The sequence below is a fragment of the Squalius cephalus genome, assembly GCF_949319135.1.
Source record: "Squalius cephalus genome assembly, chromosome: 11".
NCBI classification, from domain to species: domain Eukaryota; kingdom Metazoa; phylum Chordata; class Actinopteri; order Cypriniformes; family Leuciscidae; genus Squalius; species Squalius cephalus.
In genome coordinates, this window is record NC_137132.1 from 27,819,958 (window position 1) to 27,842,179 (window position 22,222).

Sequence of the window (22,222 nt, forward strand, 5' to 3'; positions counted from 1 at the left end):
AACCAAGGGAAAAAAGGCTTCTGGGGGGGTGTTTGGCTCGAGGTCATGGTGCAAAGGACCCTAGGTTGATTTTACTCCGAACCATCCCTTTAATGGGTAAAGCTACAGTAACATCTTCAGCAAGTCAGCTTGAGATCCTTTTCATCTAAACTGGTTATATCTCTTAAGCCTAGTAGTGAATGTTTTATGAGCAGAAAGATAACCATATTAGTCTGCACAGTCACACAGAGCCGAAGCTAGGGCTGTCACTTGTGTGAAAAAATCCTGTTCGATTTTTGAGACATAAGTGTTCATTGAATCGATTGTAAAATCGATTTTCCATGTCTAAAGACGTTTCCATTTTAAACGCCAAATATAGGCAAATCCACGGACAACTAACAGGCATTAGGACGAACGTAAAGAGGGCGCGCCGTGCTTGAGACACGCACAAGTCAGCAATATTTCTGATGATTTATTGGCGTGAAGTTTCGTGCACAATGACAAACAGGAGTGCAACATTCTCGAAAAACAATAAGATGTTACTCCGAACCATCCCTTTAATGGGTAAAGCTACAGTAACGTCTTCAGCTAGTCAGCTTGAGATCCTTTTCATCTAAACTGGTTATATCTCTTAAGCCTAGTAGTGAATGTTTTAACCATATTAGTCTGCACAGTCACACCGAGCCGAAGCACACCAAAACAATGTTCTTCATAGTGTAGCCTTAACTAAAACTAAAACTGTGTCTTTGGTAATTGAAATAAAACTGATATAAAATAAAGTATAAAAATTGCATGAAAAACTAAAACCAGCTATATGGAAATATTAAACAAAATTAATAAAAATGACAAAAGTACATACAATGACTAAAACGTGAACTAAAATTAAAATGAACACTGAAAAAATAAAAACGAAAGCTAATTAAAAATACTACAATAGCATATACATAACACTATACATAATAACATAACATTGCTAATCTAGCAACTATCCCTAAATTTATACCTTTCACAAAACTGCTCCTCTTCACCTTTTGCTTTTGATTCTGCAATAAATTATGTGGATGTTATTTAAAGGGGTCATCGGATGCCCATTTTCCACAAGTTGGTATGATTCTTTAGGGTCTTCATGTAAAGTTTGTAACATACTTTGGTTAAAAAGTATTTTTTTAAGTACTTTTTACCTCCTCAAAAACAGCTCTGTCCGCAGCGACCCGTTTCGGTGCATGTCTCTTTAAATGATAATGAGCAATTGCAAACTCCACCCCTCTCTTTTGTGGGGGTGTCGACACAAGACACGTAAAGTGGTGCCTTGGCAGACATGAGGGCGGAAATATGTTAATACGGGACAGTCCATCAGTGGCCGTGGGCGGAGCATGAGAAATATGACATCATATTGCTCAGAAAATCCAAACGGCTTGATTTTTAGTGTTTAGGCTTTTTGAATATAAAAAAAAGGAGTGAATGGATTTTTTTCATTGTATGGTGGTTGTGTCCACATACTGCAAAGACACATTTATATGCAAACACCATGTAAAAGTGAATTTTGTGGTGGGCGTTCTCTATCTGCTGTTTCTCAGACAGGAGGTAAGTCTAGCAGAGCAGATTCTGGTTCTCTTGCGACAGATGGCTCGAGAACTTAATTGATTTGATCAACTCTGAGCAAGTTGCTGTTTCTTTCTAATGCTGTGACAAGTGATTACTTGAGGAAACTCATTAACAGTCCTCTGAAATCAAGTCAGCCCCCTAGAGAGTTAGTAATTGCAGTGTTTTCTGCACCACCATTCAGTGGCAGCACTCCTGTGAATAAAAGCCTGTTTACTGTAAAATAATGCTAAGACAACGCGTCTTTCTAGTATGTTCAAATCATGAACAAATGACTTTTTATTTTAAAACTAATGTAATGAACTAATTATTTTAATGATTAGGAAAAAAAACAAGACCAAAAAGATTGGTTTGAATCAAACAAACAATACAACTCAAACCATCAGCTTTAAACTTGTGTGATTCGGGAATGGGAGCCGTTCAAACCTTGAAATAAAACGAAGAGCACATTTCTCCACAAAGCGAGCTAACAGTCCCATAGTTAAGTTTCAATGTTGTCACAGCACCTCTTCAACATCTGGGAACATTTCATCTTTCAAATAAGAATCTAGATTCATCTCAGAGTCATCCAGATCAATGCTGAGGAATTTCTTCAACACCTCCGCACACCTGAATCATATATAAATCATATATAAATATTAAAACATATTTCAAGTAGTGGGAGGAGAGAATTTAAGTTTCGCTGTCCAGAACCATCCTTTACCTGCTGTTCTGTTCATCTGCAGTTGGCCTGTCCATCTTTCTGATGGTCCTTCCTGTTCTATATAACTCTGATAGCTGCATAGATGAGGATATTTAGGAGATTAAATCATATAATGTCAACAAGGGATTAAATAAAAAGCAAAAACGCTGTGTTCCATTCAACTGTGAAAGATGGATTTTCCAAACTACTCCTTGGAAAAATGCAATAGAAAGCTATTCAAAGTGAAAAAAAAAAAACTCTTATTACACAGAAGCAGGACATCATATAAATATGGTGATTGAATGTTCAAAGAACATTCAAAAGTAATGTTCCCATTTTGTTTGCAAAATTATAAAATAGAAAGTTCCCTCAATGTTTTATCTAATGTTCGCATAACCCAAAAAAAAAAAAGAGTTTTAAACATTTTTGCTCGGGGGATGAAAAACCTTCAAAATTAGGACATAGCAAGTAGGAACGTCCCACATCTGACTTGAATAGAATGCATTCAAATGACTGTAAGAAGTATTTCAGTGTCATACATCCACTCCTCTCTTGACCAGGTCAGTGGGAATGCCGACCAGAGTGGCGATATTAGCCGCACAACTCGACTGGCAGATGCCATTTTTCACTTGGAACAAAAACACCAGCTCTTCCCCCTCAATAGCTGTCTCTAGAGTCTGTCAAACGAAAAAAACAACAATGCATAAATTGGTTTACTGTTCTTGAAATCACATCGATAGAAACTAAAAAAACAATGACAATGATTTTCCTATGATAGCATTGTTAACAGCCTATTTCTGTGGCACCTGTAAAGCCAGCAGTGGGGAATCAGAGATCAAGCCAAGCTGAATAAGGCTGTGGAAGCATGTAGACATAAGTAAGTGAGGACACTGAGGCCCACGCAACCAGAAATTGAGACATGCGGTCAGGAGAGACAATCCATCCACCTGCATCATAAACACACACACAATATTAGTTAAAATGCACCCTTGCTCTTCTGTAAGTCCTGTTTGCTGCTCCTGGCTCTACCACTCTTACCGTGTTGGTTCCTTTGCCAAATTCATCTATCAGGACAAGAGAATTCCCAGTGCTGTTCAAAGAATGAGCCATCTAGATTGAACAGGAATTATAATTATTAGAAAACATCTGAAGGGTGATATTGCAATTTGCTATGTAAATATTTCAATGGCTCAGAGGCGTTTTTCTATGGCTGCCTTTAAAACGCTGTACAAATTCATGCTGCATCAATGAGAAACATGGCCTTTGGGTAAGATTCACAAAATCGGATGATCTGAGATGGATGTTACGATTTTTTTTTTAAGTGTATACAGGGCATTTGTGTGAACAGGGTGAGTGTGAGATGGTCTCACCTGGTTCAAGTCAATCATGAAGGTGCTCAGTCCCACCGATACAGACTCACGGCTGTGCATGCGGGTGAAGATTCCGTCCACAAGCCCGATCTCTGCCTCTTTAGCGGGAACATCTGAGCCGATCAGCGCCATGAACACAATCAGACCCACCTTTCAAGACCAACCAGAATACAGGATTTTACAAAAAATGATGAAATGCCTACATTCAGGATTATTCCCATGGTCATGGAACACTGTTTTTAGTTCCTTAAGTCTCATTTTTAAGCAAAGCTCCTTTCAAAAGAAAGTCTTTTCACTCTGTGGATATTTGCAATGCCCCTGTGCAGCTATAGAGCGCTGCAGTGATGATGTATTTTTGTAGGCCAACCCAGAAGTTCGCATCACCCTGGTTCCTTCAACAAAAACCCAAAATGATTTTTCCATTGGCTTTTGGATTATTGCAGAAAATCATCTTTGATAATCTTCACAAATGAACACAACTTTTTATGTACTTTGAAGCATAAAAACAATCGGCAGAAGTCAAAAGCTAAACGTAGGCTATGAACAAACTTTACCACAGTCGCTCGAATTCAGTGTCACCATCACTAAGCTTTGTCAAAAAAAAAAATCCATCCTTCCTGCAGCCGTCCTTTTTTTTTTAAAGCATTTGACCAAAAAACCCATTTAAAAAAACTGCTGAAATGCTCAAATGTTATCTTGTTTCCAGGTTTTGGCCAACACAAATACATAATTCCTGCAGCAATCTATTGTGGGCATGCAACTCCTGTCCACATGAAAGGGGAAAATACAGAGAAATTGCCAAACTCACATTTAAATAAAATATTTCAAATCAGCAATAAAAATCTGCAATGAACTGACCCATAAATGTTGTTTCCTATCCTTAAATATCATTAAAAAAATGTGTATTTAACTTGGTCCAGCCAATGCGCATGTACAATCTGAAGCGCACATCTCAGAACACTTGACTGTTGCTATAGGAACTGGGGCTTTTAATGGCAGATCCAGTAATGACTTTACCGACTGCTGATTGGCTCTTTTATTTAGAGGGTGGGACTTATTCCACCATATTGCACTTTCTCCCATTCATAATAATATGAGTAAACTGTCTTACAGTCTTTGTTTTAAGTATTGTAGTGAAATTTCATTTATCAAAATAAGTTCAATTTACAGTGTTATGTGAATGTAAGGCCTGTAAAGTTTATTGCTGCGTTTGCCTGTTTTAGATAGATGCTCTTGCCAGATGAGTTTGGTCCTGTAATGACTTTCGCTTTGCCTTCAGTTTCAGAGCTGATGTAGTTGTTTGACACAAACACTGGAGTACACAGCTCCAGCAAAGGATGTCTGAAAGAGAAAAGGTGGGAGATATATACAGAAGAATAGAGAACTCCAAAAAACCTAAATGTAACATTCATCTCATTAGAAGAGGTGATTTTTACCGTGACTCAATCAGGGCCAGTCTTTGGCTTGGAGTCAGAGTTGGACAGCAGTAGCCGTAATCCCGAGAGGCCTGAGCCAGAGCAATGAGACAGTCCAGCTCTGCACACAGGGACATGACCTTATGCAGACAGCCGCTACGCTGAAGCACTGAGGCCTGAAGCTTCCTCATTACCGCCATCTCCATGTCTACAAAAAATAGCACGGTTACGTACCGTTTTTAAAGACATAGGGAAAGAAAGAAGGAAAGAAAGAAAGACCTAGGATGTCACAATGCAGGTCTCCCAGCATGCTGTCCAGCTCTTTGGTTCGAGTGCTGCGGTAATGCAGTTGGTCTTTTGACAGAAACTGAAATAATTCAAAAATAAAACACAAACATCAGCTCTTACCTTCGAACTTTAATGGGTCAAAGACAAAGAGGCCTGATGTATTTACTTCACATGTGCACATTCAATTGGAAAGGAAGCACGTCTGACCCATACACATTCATGTTAGTAAGATTTGCAATCGTTTCATCTAAAACAGCAGTGAGTTTATAGGAACCGAAAATAGACACATAAGACTGAAATTATCTGTGAAATAAAGTCTGAATGGAATCTGTGCATTAAGCAGTTCAGCCCAAATTAACTGCAAAAGTATAATACTCACTATCTTCCCATTTAAAACAAACCCTAACCAGGATATTTAAGGGAATATAATTGTGTTGTCTTATAAACACTGTAATAAAAAGCACTGGCATACTCACCATGAAATCAAGACCCTCTATCTCAAAACTCTGTTTATCCATCATGCTGGGTAATTTTGGCACTGACAGTAAAAATCCAATCTGTCATCCAACACAGAATGAAATACCAGGATGTCATCATGTATATCGGTTAAAAAATGTAATCACTATCCATCAACATTTATACAGGCATTTTATTATACTTGCTCTAACTAAATTTGCCTTGAAATACATACCTTATGCTGCTCAGTTATCAGTTAGCATCTCTAAAACCTACTCATTTTGTTATTTCAATGATAAGATCTCCTATTTTTTTTTAATGTTAAAATACTTTCTCCTGTCAATGTTTAATATGCAGAGACCTCTATAAGTAAACCTTTAATAGGCTGATTTTCCCCAGAAAGTGTGGTGCTTTCAACATTGCAGTGTGTTTGTATGGCATGAGTTTGGGAAAGGACTTCCTGTTTGCATGAACGATGGAACAAGAGGATTAGCTTTTGGGAAATATGTTTGGAAACAACGAATATTTTTGTAATTCTGTCTGGTGGCTCAGATATGTCAAAAAATATTAAATTATGTTACCAATTACAAGCTATTTCACTATTTAATAAAACAGCGGTGCTTGCTGCTTTTGCTAACCCAGATGAGATGTCATAGCCGTTACTACACAGTTGTTACAGCTGCTTGTCATTTAGCTACACTTCAGTACGCTAATTACAGGAACAGTCATCCTGGAGCAAGTTGGGGTCAAGTGGCCTGCTCAGGGGCACAATGCCAACCTTACTGACTCTTCATTTATTGGCTCGCTCTAACATGGATTTTAACCTGCAACCTTTATGTTAACAGCTCAGTGTCAACAATTAGGTTACACATCACATTTTAATGAACGAAGAGAAGCGTTAATCACGTCCTGACCAGAGGGATGTAGATTATACTGCAGGTGGAGAAACGAGGGTCCAGGTTTTCCAGCTCTGTACGAGCCACGTCTGTCAGGAAATTTGGCAGACCCATCATCCTTCTTTTCTCTGTAAAGAAGAGGATAAAACTAAAATATAAAATGTATATAATAAAAGTGAAGCAAACTACAAATTTCATGATTCAAACCACTGAAATAATAAAAGTGCTTGTGGCCTTTTCCAAAATATGGAATTATGCTGACAAATAAGACTGATTATATATTAAATCTACATTGCAAAAAAAAAACAACAGTGTAAACAAATCAGAATCGAATCAGTAGTCTTGCACGTCCACAGGAAATAACTTATGTTCACATTGAAAAATCAAGTGCATAATTAAACAATAATTTAATATTCCCAGTTATCTGTGAAAAATATATCAGCCACCAATATATTGTGTAACTTTAATTACAATACAATCAAAACCAAAACTGAAGAAATCCATGGAAACCACTCACTCTCGTCGATAACAGGGTCGACATCCGGCCTAACAGTGAATCGGTTCTCGGCTAAACTTCCTTCAAAGTCCACCTGCAATGTAGAATGACAAAGTCAAAGCAATTACATTAAATCAGTAATAATTTAACATAAACATTGGTTAAAAAACATGCACTGCTCCATGTTCCATTATTCAGTCTCACCACTTTACTGATGTATGTGGCGATGTAGAAAAGATCATCGGTGAAGTTTTCACTGATTTCACTGAAAAGTTGGATGGATTGGGGCATGGCGCGAATGGTGTCCCTAATGCACAATGCACTGTACACTGTCTTATATAAGAGAAACATGGGGGAAAAAAATCAAACCAGGATAGCCAAGCCTCTTTAGGAGGAATAAATTAACCTTATCTGAGTGTTGTGCCCACACCTTATATAGACTTTGCCAGACTGCGACCTTCGGAGTAGAGAGAGACATTTTATGCAGCAATGTCTATATGAAAGACAAGTTAAGAGTCAGATCATTTGGGGGACATTTTGCTATTTGGCTCTGCTTAATATTGAGCGTTAGACAAAATGCTGAAAACTGTACCAAGATGTTCTTAATATTCCGCAGGCAACTCTGTAAAGTGCCAAGATCAGCAAAGTTACGAGGGGATGTGAAGAAACGGATCACTTCCTGGCGTCTATTCAGGATGTTCAGATCTCGAGTTGGTCTGTGGAACCACTGCCTGAAACAAACAGAGTGGGAAAGGAAGTCTATATGTCATCCACTTAAACACCTTTTAAAATGTGATAAAGTCTCTGTTATAAAACTAGGGGACATTACCGTAAAAGCTGAGATCCAAACTTGCTTCGACAGCGATTCAGAATACCTTCAGAAAGCACACATAGTTTTACCACAAATATAAAGAACTAAAACTATTCTTAAAGGAATAGCTCACCCTAAAATTTAAATTCTGTCATCATTTATTCTAATTCACCTTTATTGCATGATTAGCATGAATATTCTTCAGAATTTTTTGCATTGACTTCTCCTATAGTGTTGCATGGATAGTTTGTAAATGATATGAGAGTGCATAAATGACGACAGAACTGCAAATGATAACTTTCCATAAACCAAAGCAGGGGTTTTCAAAGTGTGGGTTGCACCTCCCCAGGGGGGGCGGCAGAGCATGTCAGGAGAGGCACGTAAAAGTGGTAAAAAAAAAAGCAGTTTTTAAATTAATTCATCATTGATTAATTATTTCAATCAATACATTATAGTGGAAAGAAGCTAGCGAAAAGAAAAATGTTTTTGGACAAGCGATGTTATGTTTCCGATCCTCTGTTGATTCGATCAGATCATTTTAAACCGTAAACTTGGCTTCAGAGCATGATTTCTCTCCTACGTATTTTGTGATAGTTTTGGAGCAGCCCAAGCCAGTTCTCATTGTCCTGAACGACGGCTCAAAACACCCAACCGCTGCATGAACATAATAATACGCAAACTACATCTCTCGGTTGGATAAAGAAAGCCAGTGTCCTGCTAGTTTTAATGGATGACGATTGTAAATCGAGGTGAAGGTGATACAGTGACATACAGGAGTCGTACATTAGGCACACGAGACGAGAGTCTGTTATTATGTTTGCGCAAACAAATCGTGTGTGTGTGGCACTCTTGGCACATTCTGATCGCTACTGAAAATGTAAAAAAATTGGGGAGTGGCGAGGCGCCATTGTGTACAGCCACACGTGTCTTGTTTGGCAACAACCATTTTCGACTTTTCTGAGTACCCACTTAAACAGGTGTGAAGGACATTTTTAATTAATTATAACCAATGTTCTTTTTCTTACAGGATTAACATTTTTGTGCTTTTAAGAACAAAATGTCCCAACACTAATCAGTATTAGACAGTTGTCTGAATATATATTTAACCTCATGACTAAGAAATACAGATTTTCTTTTGCCTAGCCCTAGGAACAGAGCAGGGCTTTGGGGAATTTCATATATGAAGTACCAACTATATTAGAGAAAAATTATGTAATTAAATTATGTTACCTTTGCCCATGCACCTATTCTATATAATCTGTTTTAATCTTTTTGCTGGTGTGATCTCTCTGAGATTGGTCTGAGATCCTCTCGGTCATGATTGAAGCCTTTCAAAGATATTGTCTGGAGTCTATCTGGTTACTGCTGTGCAGCAGGTTAGCAGGTTACACTAAAGATATTATTCCCAAGTGATAGTGTCCATAGAGGGCGAGACGTCAGATAATTTTGTAGATGTGGAAGCGGCGAAGCCTAGTTTAACTTAAGACGCCTAGTAATAACTTAAGTTATTAAGAATTCATAGGGGAGTTTCTACCACCCAGGGAATTGCAATCTTTTAAAGGCCATGGATCCCTAAATATGATCATCCTTGTGCAAGGGACCCCCATCCTAAAATATAAAAGGCAGCTATATATTGTATAAAGACCCAATTTAAACTGTGAAAAATAAATATTATAAATATGTGTAAAATATTATTTGGAAAATATTTAGTTTATATAACATTACATGATTGCATTTTCTACTCTCCTATAGTACAGTACTTTTAAAATCTATTTTTTATTATTTATTTAAATCAATTTATTTATTTATTTTGGTTTTACATTTTTTACATTGATTTTTACTACACTTTTCCACAGACCTGCTAATGCTCCCCTGTGCAGCCAAGTTTTAAAAAACCCTGCACTAAAACACAACAGGATTTAATTAACTGTAGATGGTGGACAAAAGAATATGTTTTACCATAAAGACTCAATCCCTCTTTCTCTCCTGAATGGAGTTTAAAGACGGAAGGATGCAGCTCAGATTTAAAGATCTGTAGTGCACTGAGGAAGAAGTGTAAACAGGTTTTTACATCTCTAAAAAGTAGAACAAATTGAACAAATAAAAGGACCCGTTCATACGACCAACCTGTATGTGTCTCTGTCGATGTACACAACATCTTTCCTGCAAAATAATGAATGAACAAAGTGTACAAAACTGATTTTTAATCTGTTAATTAATTGTAGTTGGTAACTTTTGATCTTACGTGTTTATAACATTGATTTGAGTAGTATAATACTGTACCATATTGATAGAAAATACAAAGAGAAAGAAAAATGATTCCACTTTTTGTTATCAACAACATGAAGTGCATTACATTACTTACATTACTACCCAGCATTGTATACATATAATGTATATAAAGTATTTATAGTATCATATATACCCTGAACAAAATTATAAACGCAACACTTTTGTTTTTGCCCCCATTTTTCATGAGCTGAACTCAAAGATTTTTTGCTGCTGGATGTGGAGGTCCTGGGCTGGTGTGGTTACACGTGGTCTGCGGTTGTGAGGCCGGTTGGATGTACTGTCAAATTCTCTGAAACGCCTTTGGAGATGGCTTATGGTAGAGAAATGAACATTCAATTCACAGGCAACAGCTCTGGTGGACATTCCTGCAGTCAGCATGCCAGTTGCACGCTCCCTCAAAACTTACGACATCTGTGGCATTGTGCTGTGTGATAAAACTGCACATTTTAGAGTGGCCTTTTATTGTGGCCAGCCTAAGGCACACCTGTGCAATAATCATGCTGTCTAATCAGTATCTTGATATGCCACACCTGTGAGGTGGATGGATTATCTCGGCAAAGGAGAAGTGCTCACTAACACAGATTTAGACAGATTTGTGAACAATATTTGAGAGAAATAGGCCTTTTGTGTACATAGAAAAAGTCTTAGATCTTTGAGTTCAGCTCATGAAAAATGGGGGCAAAAACAAAAGTGTTGCGTTTACAATTTTGTTCAGTATAGTATTTGTTGTTTACTTTATTGAATGTTTTGTATTTCCTGTAGTTATTATTTTTCCTTTTTGTACAGGTTAAATTTGGTTGTCTTTAAATGTGCATTATAAATAAATATGGTATTGTATTGTATTGTACTCACTGGAAAAATTAGAACAACTATATATTAAATCATTGGCTGATATATCAATGCCTTACAGCGTGTACGTCAGAAACTGAAATATGGGGACGCCTATGCAGTCCTTCAGGTCTAAGCCGACTCTTCTCCTCTCCAGACACTTCAACAGTCCTCCTATTGACCTCACCTACGACAAAGAAGATTACCATGATATGCCTGTCCATTTATCCAGCATAAATCATCTCTGAGGTCTCACCATCAGCACTGAGTCTAATGGGATGCAGGAGGAGAGATACGGGATTTTCTCGCTCTCTGTGATGGTGGGAGGGAGAAACCAGAGGTGTGCTGAGAGAAGTTGCTGTTTGCTGATCTCCAGACCTGCAGAGGATGGGAGAGGATCAATTACTGTGAGCCATTTTTCACTAAGCTGGTAAAACGCTGCACAATTTCATGCACACATATGCAGTATTTGACAATACCTCTATTTGCTATGATTCATTTTCTATTGGTATATATATACACAGTATCTGACAGATTTTGGGGAAAGACTGACCAGATCTAAACGTCACGCATATCAAAGCTTTTTGTGTCATTTTTTTGAGTTCTCCAGAATCCCCATCCAGGAAAAAAGCAGCATGAAACTCCTGCTAAACTTTTTTTTGTGTGTGTGTTACACAGAATACAAATTTCCATGTAATTGTGATAGAGATTAGAGAGCAAAATAAAGCTATAGGTGAACACTTACCAAAGTTTACATCTGGAAACATGACTATTTCAGGCTTATAATCACGGTTTAATTCTGAAATTAAAGCAAAAGTTTGATAGTATGACACTTTTTTTTTCATAGAAAGACCATTAAGCGAGAGATGGTCTTTGCTGATCATCTAAAATTATGATTTAGAGAAAATTGAAGAGTTTACCAAGCTTTTCGATAAACTGGGTCAAGCTGGGCTCTTGTTTGGCACTTGTTATTATGACGTTTGGACTCAGCTCTTGAACGACTGAAACAGAAAATGACTGATGGCAAAAACAAACCAACACAATTGCAAGCGAGCAAATACATGCATTTTTTCCAACCCCTTGCATCTCCAATCAGTGTATTCTGACATATACAACCAACTGACGCAAGCAAGAACATCTAATAACAAACAGCCAGCGGGAGAGACACGAAAGAGAGCAAGAAACTAAAGAGTGCTGTGTGTGCACCCATGCAAATACAGCAGAAAGAGAGAGAGAGAGAGAGAGAGAGAGAGAGAGAGAGAGAGAGAGAGAGAGAGAGAGAGATGCAGTACCTCTATCCAGCAGGTGGAGGTCGCCATTGTCCATCGTGTCCAGCATGTAATGCAGCGTATAATCGCTACTGTCATAGTAACTCAGTCCAATTTTAGCTCGTTGAACAAATATACTCAGAAAAATCTAAAGTTAAACAAAACGACCACATCTCCGTGTTACTAACCCAAGTAAGAACATTATTACTGAGGTATTATTAAATAATAGCTATTATTTACCACAGAGTTTCCCTCATGCTCCTCATCTTCATTTGTACTCACAGCTCTACTTTCTGGATCTTTTAAAATATCGCTTTCAGACATATTTCACTGTGTAAAAACACTGTTTAGACATTTACACTAATCACGCCATTCTTGATTGTGTCTGTGTCTTAAAATAATGAACCCTGAGGGAAAATACGGTGTGAATAAACAGAGGAAATTCTCTGAGGTGAGTTTCTGAAGTTGTGTTCGAGTATCTAAAAAGAGAACGAACGCGTTAAAGAGATAGGATATCCACTCTTTTAATATTTGTTTGTTTTTTCCCTGTGATATTCGACAAAATGTCGCCGCTGTTTTTCAGTCTTCTGACAACAACAAAACACGAGCGCGCGCCTCGATCGCGTCACTATTGCTTATTTTATTTTTTTTCTTTAACTATTTTTCTTTGGTGTTTCTTGTGTCTTATTTGGATTTTATGACCCTGACAAGAATCTAAAAGACAAGTATTTGCTTATAAATCTATTTATTTTTCTAGCCAAGTTTTTAAAGTGCATTTATTGTGTTAACTGGCTATTTGTCTACTGTTTATAATTATATTATTGTTGTTAAATTCTTTTGAGTTGTAACTGTATGTCCTGCATTTGTTTATATATATATATATATATTATCATTTTTTTATTTTTTTTAACATATATATATATATGTTTAAAAAAAAAACTAGTGTGTGATTAATGCGCGAAACACCGCACACAGAATTTAACATCTGACCATGCAATTCCTTTTAATTTAATTTTAAAAACACCTTACAAAAATGCATTCATTTCTACTGTATGGAAGAAAGAAAAAAAAATCAAGCAAGACGCACAAATAAGGTTAATTATTAAGTTGAATTTATCCATGTGTAAAATGCAGCAATGCTGATTGAAACAGTAAAGGCTTCTTGTTAGGATTGTTATAAAAATAGATACAATTGGTAACACTTTATTTTACAGTGTCCTTGTTGCACATGATGCTTTACAATAAGGTTTTATTAGTTATTATTAGTTAAAGGGGTGGTATAATGCCCTTTTGACAACATGTAAAATAAGTCTTTGATGTCCCCAGAGTGTGTATGTGAAGTTTTAGCTCAAAATACCCCACAGATATTTTTATATGGCATGTTATATAGCACCGTTTTTGTGTCTGTCCCTTTAAATGCAAATGAGCTGCTGCTCCCAGCACAGAGGGCGGAGCTTCAACAGCTTGTGTCCTTTTACCTTACACAGACATGCACTGAAAATTTGAAAACTTTTAGCCTTTTCTGTTCAAACCGGAGTCAAACAATGATGGAGAGACATTTCTGATTGGTTAGTTTAAGAATTTATGCAGCTGATGTGGTAACTATCTTAAGTCATTGATTAGCATATTCTGTCATGATAATTAAATTGCGTTCCCGGGGGCGGGGTTTATGTAAATTTTAGGGTTGGTGATGTCACTAACCGGGAGGAATGTTGTGTAGTCCCTACCAGCCGTTTGTTGTAGTCCTTAAAAAACAATTTCTTTAAAAGCAAATATCTTAATTTGCTTTGAACTTTGAGCATTGTAAATTTGCAGATGTTGTTTATGCTCAAAGAGCAACATTACACACTAACTAAAGTAAGAAAAGTGAAATCACAATCAACCACCCCTTTAACTACACTAGTTAACATGAACACTTCTACAGCATTTATTAATCTTTGTTAATGTTAATTTCAACATTTACTACATTATTAAAATAATATTTAATACATAAACTAATGTTAATAAATTAACCTTATTGTAAAGTGTTAACACTATAGTAATAACTATAAATTATGCATAATTACATGCAACTAACCCTAAACCAAACCCCAATCCTAATCCTATAGTAAGTACATGTTAAGTATTACTTGAATGCGTACAGGCACCTTAAAATAAAGTGTAACCCAAGGGTTCTAGGAATTACTTTATTTTGTAACCAAACTTGTGTTATTGTTGGTGGTGGTGTTAGCCAACATTTTATCTGTTTTTTTTTTTTTTTTTTTTTTTTTTTTATAGAGTCCATTAGTTGAGTTTACTGTGAATAAAGTACTGCCAGAAGAAGTGAGAGCAGGGTGCTGGACCATATGCCAGCAGAACTGGCTGAGATGCCGTTGCAGAGCAGAGTATCACAGCAGTCGCTGGTGAAGGTAAAGTTTAAACCAAAGGCAAACTTCTCTCCTGTTAATCCACACAGGGCAGGAAGAGCACAGCTCTTTTCATACAGGGTGACCTGAAAATCCCCTGTTCAAAGAAAAACACACACAATGACAAGCAAAATGTCTGGCTTATGCAAATTTGTTTGTTAAATTCTAGTAACATCCAAAATACTCAACACAGCATGATCACTGGAATTTGAAGGTCTCATTGCTTGCAAGTAAATCAAGCACATAATTCCAATCATCTGTCACAGACTGAATGACATTAATGACACATGTACATACCTCGCTGTCCTACAGCTTTGCTAGAAAGGCAGAGCTGACCCGGCGCACACCTGGTGGGGAACTTGAGACAGTCCAGGGGTGAGATGGAAGGAAATACACATGTATAACAGAACAGAGGAACTGTAAGAGGACAGATGAAAAGAATTATATTAGTAAATTTGTAGAAGATGATATGCAAAGGTACAATGGAATTCAATTAGAAGCTTTCCATTTTCTTATTGTAGCATTAAAAGCATTAAAGTGCACCGTAAAGCACGATCACTTCCTATTCCTAAAAAATACTGTAATATAAAAGGGTTTACATTTACATAAACTGTTTAAGAGCTATGTAAGAACAGTATATAAGAGCTATTTTAAGTAATAAAGCTTATGGAAGTGAAAAACTATTACAACAAATGTGAAAAACAATGGCATCGCTTTATTACTTTTTTTAACTTACCCACAGATGGGAGAAGACAAAAGAAGAGGATGTGTCTAAAAGGTTGAGACATATTTAGATTGTCTTAGTCTACGGCGTAATCCTTTCACAGGTCAGAATGGTCCAGTTTGTACATTATCATCTTTTCCTGTAACCCTGCCCTTTTAACATCAAAATGCGACTCCACCCTAGAACATAATTCAATTTGGGCTTCAGCAGTTTGTTGATGCGGCTCTGAGGTCAGAATATCACTGGCAGAGGTCTCTGAATGCCCTTTAGATTAACATGTAAACATCTATTTTCACAAAAGAACAATAACTCCTTGATTTAGTGTTGGGTTCACCTCATATAGTTGATGTATGCATTCAGTCCATTCTGTTTGCCATTTATTGTAAATGTACCGATTCAATATGGGTTTAACGTCAGATATATTACATTGTCAACTGAAGTTCTTCCTTAGCAGCTTTATTTGCCTGTTCATTGCCAGACATGCAGGCAGACACAAGTTATAACCACAAACCAATACTACATATCTTCAAAACAGCCGGCTTCATTTCAGCAAGAAGACTATCGGATCTTAAGGTTACGATCTGATGCCTTTGCTGGCAAGGGTAGAGCAACAGCACAAATTTAATTACAGAATAGATTTGTTAATGAAAGACATGCAGGGTAGAGGAATGAGTGTCAAATGACTGAGGGTCTTGTGACTGTAGGATTCAAAAAGATGGTTAAAATCAGTTTTATATAAAGATTTAACTACTTAATTCAGTGATCTCTCAAGGCAGCTTAGATCAGAAACTTTAAGCAGTGCAAGTAAAACAAGATATGAAATGTTACAGCCAAACGGTTGTCATTTTAGACAATGCAACTGCTAAAATAGCACAAGGAGCATTGACTCTTACATTACCTCTACAATATGTTTATGTGAGGTAATCACACATTTACCAAATTTCAACTAAGAAAAGATTCACACAACCCTTCAAGAGTTCATCCTCATTCACCTGACTCTAAATACAGGAGATATATCAGCATTGCATTAAGAGAGAAAAAAAACAACAACCAGACATGAATACATTTCATACTTTTATTGTAATCCAAATTTCTACAAAATGGAGATTAGCGGTTAGATTTGGCCACTCTCTCCAGCTCATCTTTCTTCTTGATGGCATAAGAGTTGGAGGAACCCTGCAATACAAACAGAAAAATAACTGTAATAGCAGACAAATCAACAACGACAAGATTCATACATTAATTTACTGTACGTGATCTGGAGGTGTAGATAATAAAAATCTCCGATCAGATTGACTCTCACCTTGGCGGCGTTGATGAGCTCATCAGCAAGACACTCTGCAATAGTCTTGATGTTCCTGAAAGCAGCTTCTCTTGCACCAGTGCAGAGCAGCCAGATGGCCTAAAATCATAACACCAACAGACAATAAGTGACCACTTCCACATATAGACCATATCCTCACCAACCATTTCTGTCAACAACCAAATCGCAAAGGCCTAGTAAAGTCTCTTGAGTTACCAAAAGCATCCTAACTTATGACAAGTCCCTTAAAAGTCAACATGCAATCCACAATAACTCATTTTAACTTCAAAATAACTTAATTCCTGGTGTCACTGATATGCACTTAAAAAAAGGTTGTGGTTTTATGGTTCCATGAAGAACATTTAACATCCATGGAACCTTTACATCGCACAAAAGGTTCTTTAGATTATTAAAATGTTCTTCACACAAAGAAAAAAAAAGGGGTTATTTTAAGAACTGTTCACATAACGGTTCTTTGAGGAAACTAAAACAGTTATTCAACGGCATCAGTGTGAAAACACCCTTTTGGAACTTTTCATGAAACTTATATACACATATGCATGTGTGTGTGTGTATATATATATATATATATATATATATATATATATATAGAGAGAGAGAGAGAGAGAGAGAGAGAGAGAGAGAGAGATAGATAGAGAGAGAGAGAGAGAGAGAATGTTAATCAAACTATGACCCAACTAAGGTACGTTTACACAATGTGCGTTTTTTAAAGTCTTGTGTACGGACGATAACATTGTCAAAATGATCCCCGTTTACATGGATCCACAAAAAAGGATCCGTGTATCATTTTCAAAAACTTGCACTTTGATGACCTTTGCGTTTTTCTAGCCACCAAAACACTAAGAATGAACGGCCAAAACGCATAAAAACTTTTCCATGTCGTGTAAACGACCCCTAAAGAAACTTTAAATAGCCAGATAGCTATTTAGCAAGTTCTCACTCGAACGACACTTGAAGGAAATCAGACCTGGTTGACCCTGCGCAGGGGGGACACGTCAACAGCCTGTCTCCTCACGGTTCCAGCACGTCCGATACGAGTGGAGTCTTCACGAGGGCCACTGTTGATGATGGCGTTCACCAGAATCTGCAGAGGATTCTGGAAACCAAATAGAAATGGTATACTATTAATACAGACTATTGAGATCTCAGAAATGGTTTACAAAAATCATTACCAAATTTTCATTCTGCAATATGTTTAAACAGGCCTTATAGCCCAGTGGTTCTCAACTCCAGTCCTCGGGACCCATTGCTCTGCTCATTTTGTATGTCTCTCTTATCTGACACACTCAGTTCAGTTCATGGAGTCTCTCTTAACGAGCTGATGATCTGATTCAGGTGTGTTAAATAAGGGTGACATACAAAATGTGCAGAGCAGCGGGTCCCGAGGACTGGAGTTGAGAACCACTGTTATAGCCAACTTGGCTATGACAAAACAAGGCAACAAAGCATGAATAAATCTGGAAAAGGGGTCTGACCTCGCCAGTGAGCAGGTGGATGATCTCAAAGGCGTGTTTCACGATGCGGACGGTCAGCAGTTTCTTGCCGTTGTTGCGTCCGTGCATCATCATGGAGTTAGTGACGCGCTCCACAATGGGACACTGAGCCTTGCGGAAACGCTTGGCTGCGTATCTGCCGCTGGAATGGGGGAGGTATTTGGCATATTTCTCCTTCACGGCAATGTAATCCTATTGAAAGAGAGGCATAAGTTGATGTGCTTAATGTACAGCCTCCAAATAAACATGATCAAAACAATGGCAAAAAATCTTCTTCATGCCTTCTGTCTGTGTAATAGTAAAAATGTCCACTTTCAGGTTGTGATATTTTTGCTGTGAAATATTTAAAGATTTTTTATATAGCAAACTAAGAATAACTTTTATATTGTTATTAAGATTTCAACATATACAGGACTGAAGCCACCTTGATTTACTTGATTCATATAACTTTTGTAAAAATTATGTTTAAACAGGCTTTTGAGGAGCATTTGTACATCTCTCACTCCTATAATGTACTACAAAGCACTACATTGCTTTGATCATAATGCATTTTAATATCTTACCAAGACATATTGACAGATATAGAATGACAACTGATGTTTATATACATTAAATAGTCTTTTATAAAAATAATAATAAATCTCATTGATTTACAATTGTAAGCTATCAGAATTTCATCTTGCTTTTTGGCAATACAAATACCATCGGCACCAAACTGTATATTTGTGGTCAGCTTGGTCCTCTGAATATTTTATTCATCCCTGAGTGTAATCTCCATAATCTCACTTATAATACTGTGTGCCATAAAAGCCTTGTGTACAACGCTAAACAAAAAGGCTTTTTTGTCTAATATGGGATTTCATAGGGTTAATGACAAATAAAAAACAAATATGCCATCCTTACAAAACCATATCCATGTCATGTGTATGACCAGCTGTGTGAGCGTCAAACACACCTGCAGTGAGATGTCATTGATCTGCACATCATCTGTGCTCCATTTGCCAAAGAGCTTGATCTCTGGTGTCTCAGCGACAGCTGGCGCAGCCTCCCAATCTTCAGCCATCTTCACAATGAAATGAGAAAAGTCACATTTATATGTACATAAGGGTGTCCACAACACACATACCAATCCATAAAAATCATAGAGGTAGCAAAATAATCCTATATTAATTGAGGGAGAAAAAGCAAGCTGAATTCAACAAAAATAACAAAAAGTTAAATTTCATATAATAACGCAATTCTATTTTAAAAGATAAGGGTGTCCCACACAAAAAAAAAAGCAGCAACTTTTAATTAATACAGTACATAATGTTTTATTCCATTTAAACCAATGTATGTTGGAAGTTAAAACGAGGATAAATAATCACGATCTCAAGTCTTCATATAGATTACGAATATGATCCCAACCTAATTGCATCCTAAATTTACTCTTAATAAGTACGGCGTAACCCAATAATACAGTTAACATGATTCATCCAAATTTGACACTTTGTGAAATAGAAGACACAATGTCATAATTCACATGTGCGGGTTCACTCTCGGTCTTTTCTAAGGGAGAGACAGCGGGCTCACGGACCGCTTACAGAAGACGCACAAAATCATCGTTTTGACGAGCTACATGACATATACGAGTCAAAACATCAATATGATTCTGTTAACAACCAGATGAGTATATTTTGATGTGGATGGAAAGGGTATAAAGGGTTTAAAATCTGTTTTTCGTCGTTACCTTCGCAGCGTGTGTGTGTATGGCGCACTCGAGCAGGCGGAAAGGAAGAGCGACACGAGGGCCGAGAAAAAACCCACTTCCGCTCGAAGCGCTTCCGTGTCGAGCTCTTCTTCTGCTCTGCTCTCTCTGTGGACGTCTGAGGGGGGGTATCGCCACCTGCCACTTACTGCGAATATAGGGGTGCAAAAATATGACCTAAAACTCTTTCTCAATTCTTTTTTTTAAATTGTAAATGGGTCAGTGTACTCTAGAAAATGTTGCTTTTCAATGAGTCTTGCTGAGTTTAGGGTAACAAGTAACAAACCCCTGTAACAAAAAATGAGACATAAAAGTAGCAATAAACACTCAATTTATTTAGATTTCCGATTAATTAAAAACAAATGTTTGATCAATTAGGAATTAAGACTAAAAGCCGCTTTACATCCGACACTTTTTTACATGCTGTTTGTTTAAGCAGAGCTTATATTTAATATTTTAGCTGATATTACATCTTCAGAGATCCAGCTAATGACACTTTAACCACAAATCCGGTTTTTTTTTTTTTTTTTTTTTTTTTTTTTGCACCATTTTACAAATAAATCATTCAGTGTATGTCTTTGTGAATACCAAGAACTAACGCAAATGCATTATCCTGGATCTCTATTGAAGTATATTATTTAACCAGTAGAGGGCGGTGAAGCATACACAAACACACTGGCCTTCTTGGCTTTTCAAACTACTTTTTTTTTTTTTTTTTTTTTTTTACAGTCTGGGCTTTACCATAAGCATAAGGGGCCTGTCCAAATCATCGGGTCCAATTTCAATACCCACACTCTAGGTAGTTTGCATTGTCCCTGGTCTGAAAAATGGCAAAGTTCAGTACACTCAACGCACACTAAATCCACACTATCAGAGCGGTCTTTGAGGCTAAACTATCCCATCATTCACGAATTTAGCTACGTCTTCCGATTTCATGTCTAGGAAAACTTTCAATTGTAAATTAAATTAATTAGATATTGCATATAATTCGGATTCAAAACGTAAATTGTTGCACATTTTAGTGGTGCAGAGACTGCAGAGATTATATGTATTTTGTAAAACGTTTGAAAATGAAGCCCCACAATCATGTGTGGTGTCCCATTGAGTAAACAAAAATCTTAAAACACTTCTTAAGTCAACTTGAACACTTTGGCCAAACTCCGAAAATACGTCCTGTAAGTATAGACAAGTGGTCTGGTGGTGCATTTGGACAGGCTCGAGCTTTGAGGCAGAGGTTCTCAACCAGGAGCCCGGGGCCCTCAGCAAACTTCCAGGGGGCCTCAGTAAATGTTAAAATTATTTTAAATAATTTATAACATAAACGAAATGAAAATGCTTTAAAAACACCAAAATTAAAGTTCAAATTATTTCAAATATCAGCATAGACAAGAGGACCTTCAAATATGTCTTGGACAAAGGGAGTCAAACTGCTTTAAGACACTCCTCATCCAAATCCCTTTAGGATTTTGTCTGAATATAATTTATTATGTAAATTGGACGATAACACCTCATGGTCCACTAAGTGTACGTGGACAACATGTCAAGCGAATTAAACTCCAACTCCCTAAATAATACAATTATTTTCTAATTCAGTGTTATAGGCTATTGGTATATTTTCATTCGATAAGTTGGAAAATGAATTGCCAAAAATATAAAACTGCATGTTTATTTTTCTGTTTATTGTATTTACTTTAGTTGTATTTAAATTCAGTTTCCCTTTCACCATTTATTTATTTATTTATTTATGAATGAATGAATGGATGAATGAATGAGTTTCAGTAACAATAACTGACAGACACAGAAACAATGGCAAATATCTGTATTGGGAAACCGATTCATCTTCCTCACTGTTATTAGTCAGTTATTAGGCCTGTTTCAATATGTCTATTTGTTTATATTTATTGAGTTGTCTTCTTCATAAAAAAAATCATATTTTATTTTAAAAGTATGTGCATCTTTAATTACAAACATATTTTTATTTAACTTCTTTTTATTTTATAGTTGTTTTATTGCAATATTTTTAATAATAACAACCAATAGCAAATCAAATACCTAAGTCAACAGAAGAATATTAATAGACGAGAAAAAGAAAAAAGAAAGAAATAATACAAATACGGTATATCAGCGTCTTGATAACTGCTTGATA

At 36.8% G+C, this 22,222-nt stretch overlaps 3 protein-coding genes across 6 annotated transcripts; all 3 read right to left on the reverse strand.

The window, feature by feature from the left end:
* Window positions 1-1,828: 1,828 nt before the first annotated feature.
* msh5 (mutS homolog 5) lies at window positions 1,829-13,010 on the reverse strand. 4 transcript variants are annotated; one of them, XM_079885014.1, is made up of 24 exons: window positions 12,624-13,010; window positions 12,408-12,531; window positions 12,036-12,116; window positions 11,861-11,914; window positions 11,372-11,493; window positions 11,196-11,302; window positions 10,123-10,158; window positions 9,955-10,037; window positions 8,014-8,059; window positions 7,777-7,915; window positions 7,615-7,677; window positions 7,389-7,517; window positions 7,206-7,278; window positions 6,707-6,816; window positions 5,813-5,893; window positions 5,328-5,415; window positions 5,070-5,256; window positions 4,848-4,974; window positions 3,634-3,783; window positions 3,302-3,373; window positions 3,070-3,210; window positions 2,803-2,940; window positions 2,285-2,358; window positions 1,829-2,190 (listed from the first exon to the last, which is right to left on the reverse strand). In XM_079885014.1, the coding sequence occupies exons 1-24, from the start codon at window positions 12,705-12,707 to the stop codon at window positions 2,079-2,081; spliced, it is 2,421 nt and encodes an 806-aa protein (XP_079741140.1). In that variant the 5' UTR covers window positions 12,708-13,010; the 3' UTR covers window positions 1,829-2,078. The 4 variants fall into 4 exon arrangements, with proteins under 4 accessions (XP_079741140.1, XP_079741141.1, XP_079741142.1 ...); XM_079885015.1 differs by having other exon boundaries at window positions 1,993-2,190; window positions 3,670-3,783; window positions 12,624-12,783; XM_079885016.1 differs by having other exon boundaries at window positions 1,994-2,190; window positions 12,666-12,783.
* A 1,602-nt stretch (window positions 13,011-14,612) lies between these two features.
* Window positions 14,613-15,640, reverse strand: lypc (ly6 domain containing, pigment cell). Its single transcript, XM_079885018.1, has 3 exons — window positions 15,525-15,640; window positions 15,086-15,205; window positions 14,613-14,885 (listed from the first exon to the last, which is right to left on the reverse strand). The coding sequence occupies exons 1-3, from the start codon at window positions 15,574-15,576 to the stop codon at window positions 14,677-14,679; spliced, it is 381 nt and encodes a 126-aa protein (XP_079741144.1). The 5' UTR covers window positions 15,577-15,640; the 3' UTR covers window positions 14,613-14,676.
* Window positions 15,641-16,573: 933 nt separating this feature from the next.
* rps5 (ribosomal protein S5) lies at window positions 16,574-20,172 on the reverse strand. The gene is made up of 6 exons (XM_079885019.1): window positions 20,059-20,172; window positions 19,285-19,392; window positions 18,312-18,521; window positions 17,804-17,932; window positions 16,816-16,914; window positions 16,574-16,688 (listed from the first exon to the last, which is right to left on the reverse strand). Exons 2-6 carry the CDS (start codon window positions 19,390-19,392, stop codon window positions 16,620-16,622), a joined length of 615 nt encoding a protein of 204 aa, XP_079741145.1. The 5' UTR covers window positions 20,059-20,172; the 3' UTR covers window positions 16,574-16,619.
* Between the last annotated feature and the right edge of the window lie 2,050 nt (window positions 20,173-22,222).